The 2,173-nt window shown below is 42.3% G+C and overlaps 1 protein-coding gene across 1 annotated transcript in view; it reads right to left on the bottom strand.

Annotated features, from left to right (window-relative positions):
• Positions 1-2,173, bottom strand: part of PDE8A (phosphodiesterase 8A) — a 109,870-nt gene that overhangs the window by 45,064 nt on the left and 62,633 nt on the right. The window contains exon 3 of the mRNA XM_006905301.3: positions 802-992. Coding sequence (XP_006905363.1) covers positions 802-992 — 191 coding nt within the window. The remainder of the gene's footprint in view (positions 1-801; positions 993-2,173) is intronic.

Here is a 2,173-nt window from a genome sequence, read left to right as displayed (position 1 = left end):
TCTTCGGACATTGTACTTGTTCTTGTGCTTATATTTCAATCACACCACAAAGATTTAGAGAGAGAAAAGGCAAATTTAAGTATGCAGCCAGGCATCTCAAACCAGCTCCCATTAGGAAAAAAACAGAGGTCTGAGCGGTGTGACAGCAAGTAGGCGAGCATGCAGGTGAGCTCAGTAAGTAGCTCCGGGTGATCTACTCAGGGTACGGAATGAGGGCCCTGGGCTAAGGACAGAGTGGCAGGGAAGACCACACTTCCCTGGAGACAAGTCGACCCCGCACAGGAGGTCTGGCACTGTGGGAAAACTTGACTTTTTCTGGTCCATAAGAAGGAAGAACTGGCCAAGAAATAGTAACGGCAGAAACCTGGGCTGAAGAATGACGCCCTTTCCTTTAGAATTCATAAAAACTAAGAAATGACTTGGCATCATCAAAGTGTACACCAGGCACTACAAACAAGGCACATTCGCCTAATATTAGAAAACAATTTTCGAACATTTGGAAAATCATAATAACTTGTTGCAGTAATATGCAGGTGACAGTTGTGGTTAATTACATATTAGGTTTCACCTAAACCCTTAATGATTCTCATTCATATTTTCATACCGTTTTAAGCAAAGGAAAGTAAAACAAAAGAGATAAAGAGCAGACCTAGAAATAATGATGTTCTAATCTAATGTCTTATTAACTTTACATGCATGGAAGGCAACTTAAAGGACAGTGAATTTAACTTAACATACTTCTGGGCTGCCTTACTGTCACAAATGCCAGTGCGACCATTTAGGCCCGAGTCTCAGGCTTACCTGCACAGCGCCTCTGCATCCAGCTGTCGGGGGTTTCTGTGGTCGATGATGATGATGTCATGATGTTTGGCCAGGAAACAGGCAAGGACAGCCTGAGCCTCCTTAGTAACTGTACACTTAAACCCTGCCTTTTCGCATGCCCTACAGAATCCGTTACACTGGTTATCTTCTTTGGTAAACACTAAAAGTACCTGGATCAAAAAAGCATAAACATTTTTTTTTTGAAAAAAGTTGTTAGAATTTCATTTCTTAACAAACTACAGAAAACTCCCCAGTGTTCCAAGGCAAGTACACAGATGTGGACATAATCTGTTGATCTAAATCCTCCCCCTACGCATAACTTGGGGACGTTATCACTTTTGCTCTCGGAAATCAGTGCTATTCTGTCTGTCCTTAGTCTGGAAGTCCAAGTGCACAGATCACAAACTTCTTTTGCCAATAAATCCACTGGCAGACTCAACAAAGTCTTGATCAAGCACTTTATCTTGAAACTAAATTAAAGCACACGAATATTTATGTTAGTTAACAGTAAGTTAATTAGGTAAGTCCTTAGATGGCAAATGCTAATATCTCAAACTCAAAGGATAATGTATTTAAATGTTTTGACTCAAGATTTTATGTAATTCCTCTATGTTAAAAAATTTACTTTGATTATAAGAGAGGTGATTTAAAGTAGAGCAAAATGTTACCCTTCAAAACTTGTCAGGTAAGGGACACAGGACAGTACCAGGTAGAAGAGGCAGCGTTTATGCCTCTGCCCAAGATGATGCTGGCTGTCCCTGTGCTTGGCCCAGATCAGGTGACATCTGGATCTGCTGCTTCTCACCTACTCAGCCAGGCTCCCCAGCCAGACCCAGTGCAGGAGCGCACTGCTCTGCTCCCTCTGGACCTAGGCCTACGCATGGGGGCCACAGGTACAGGAGAGGTGGGGCGATCCATGAGAAAGAGGCTATACAGCCACCAGAAGCCCTGTCTCTAAACGCTTAGTTCCCTTAAGTTTTCCCACGTGCACAAATACCACAAATACAAAGAACTGCCATCCCTTTCCACATTTAAAAAAAAATGTTCATAGCGGACGTGTGTTTGTGTGCAGGAAACATGAAACAAGTTTGGAGCTAAATTTCAATTGGTTATTTTCTCTAACATTTTGGATTAAACAATTTATATATATTTTCTCTCTGACAGAGCTGATTCAGAAACATAAGGAAGAACATGCTTTTACTTTTTTATACTGGAAAAATTTAAACCTACAGAAAAGTTGTAATGACAATGAATGCTTGAATGCCCTTCTAGTTTCATCGATTGTTAACATTTGGCCACCTCTGCTCTCCCTGCCCGCCCCCCACCCCCCCGCCTGCCGCGCGCGCGCGCG

The sequence above is a fragment of the Pteropus alecto genome, unplaced genomic scaffold (assembly GCF_000325575.1).
Source record: "Pteropus alecto unplaced genomic scaffold, ASM32557v1 scaffold60, whole genome shotgun sequence".
NCBI lineage: Eukaryota > Metazoa > Chordata > Mammalia > Chiroptera > Pteropodidae > Pteropus > Pteropus alecto.
Note: the sequence above shows the minus strand (reverse complement) of the source record. Positions and strands in the feature narration are given on the sequence as shown.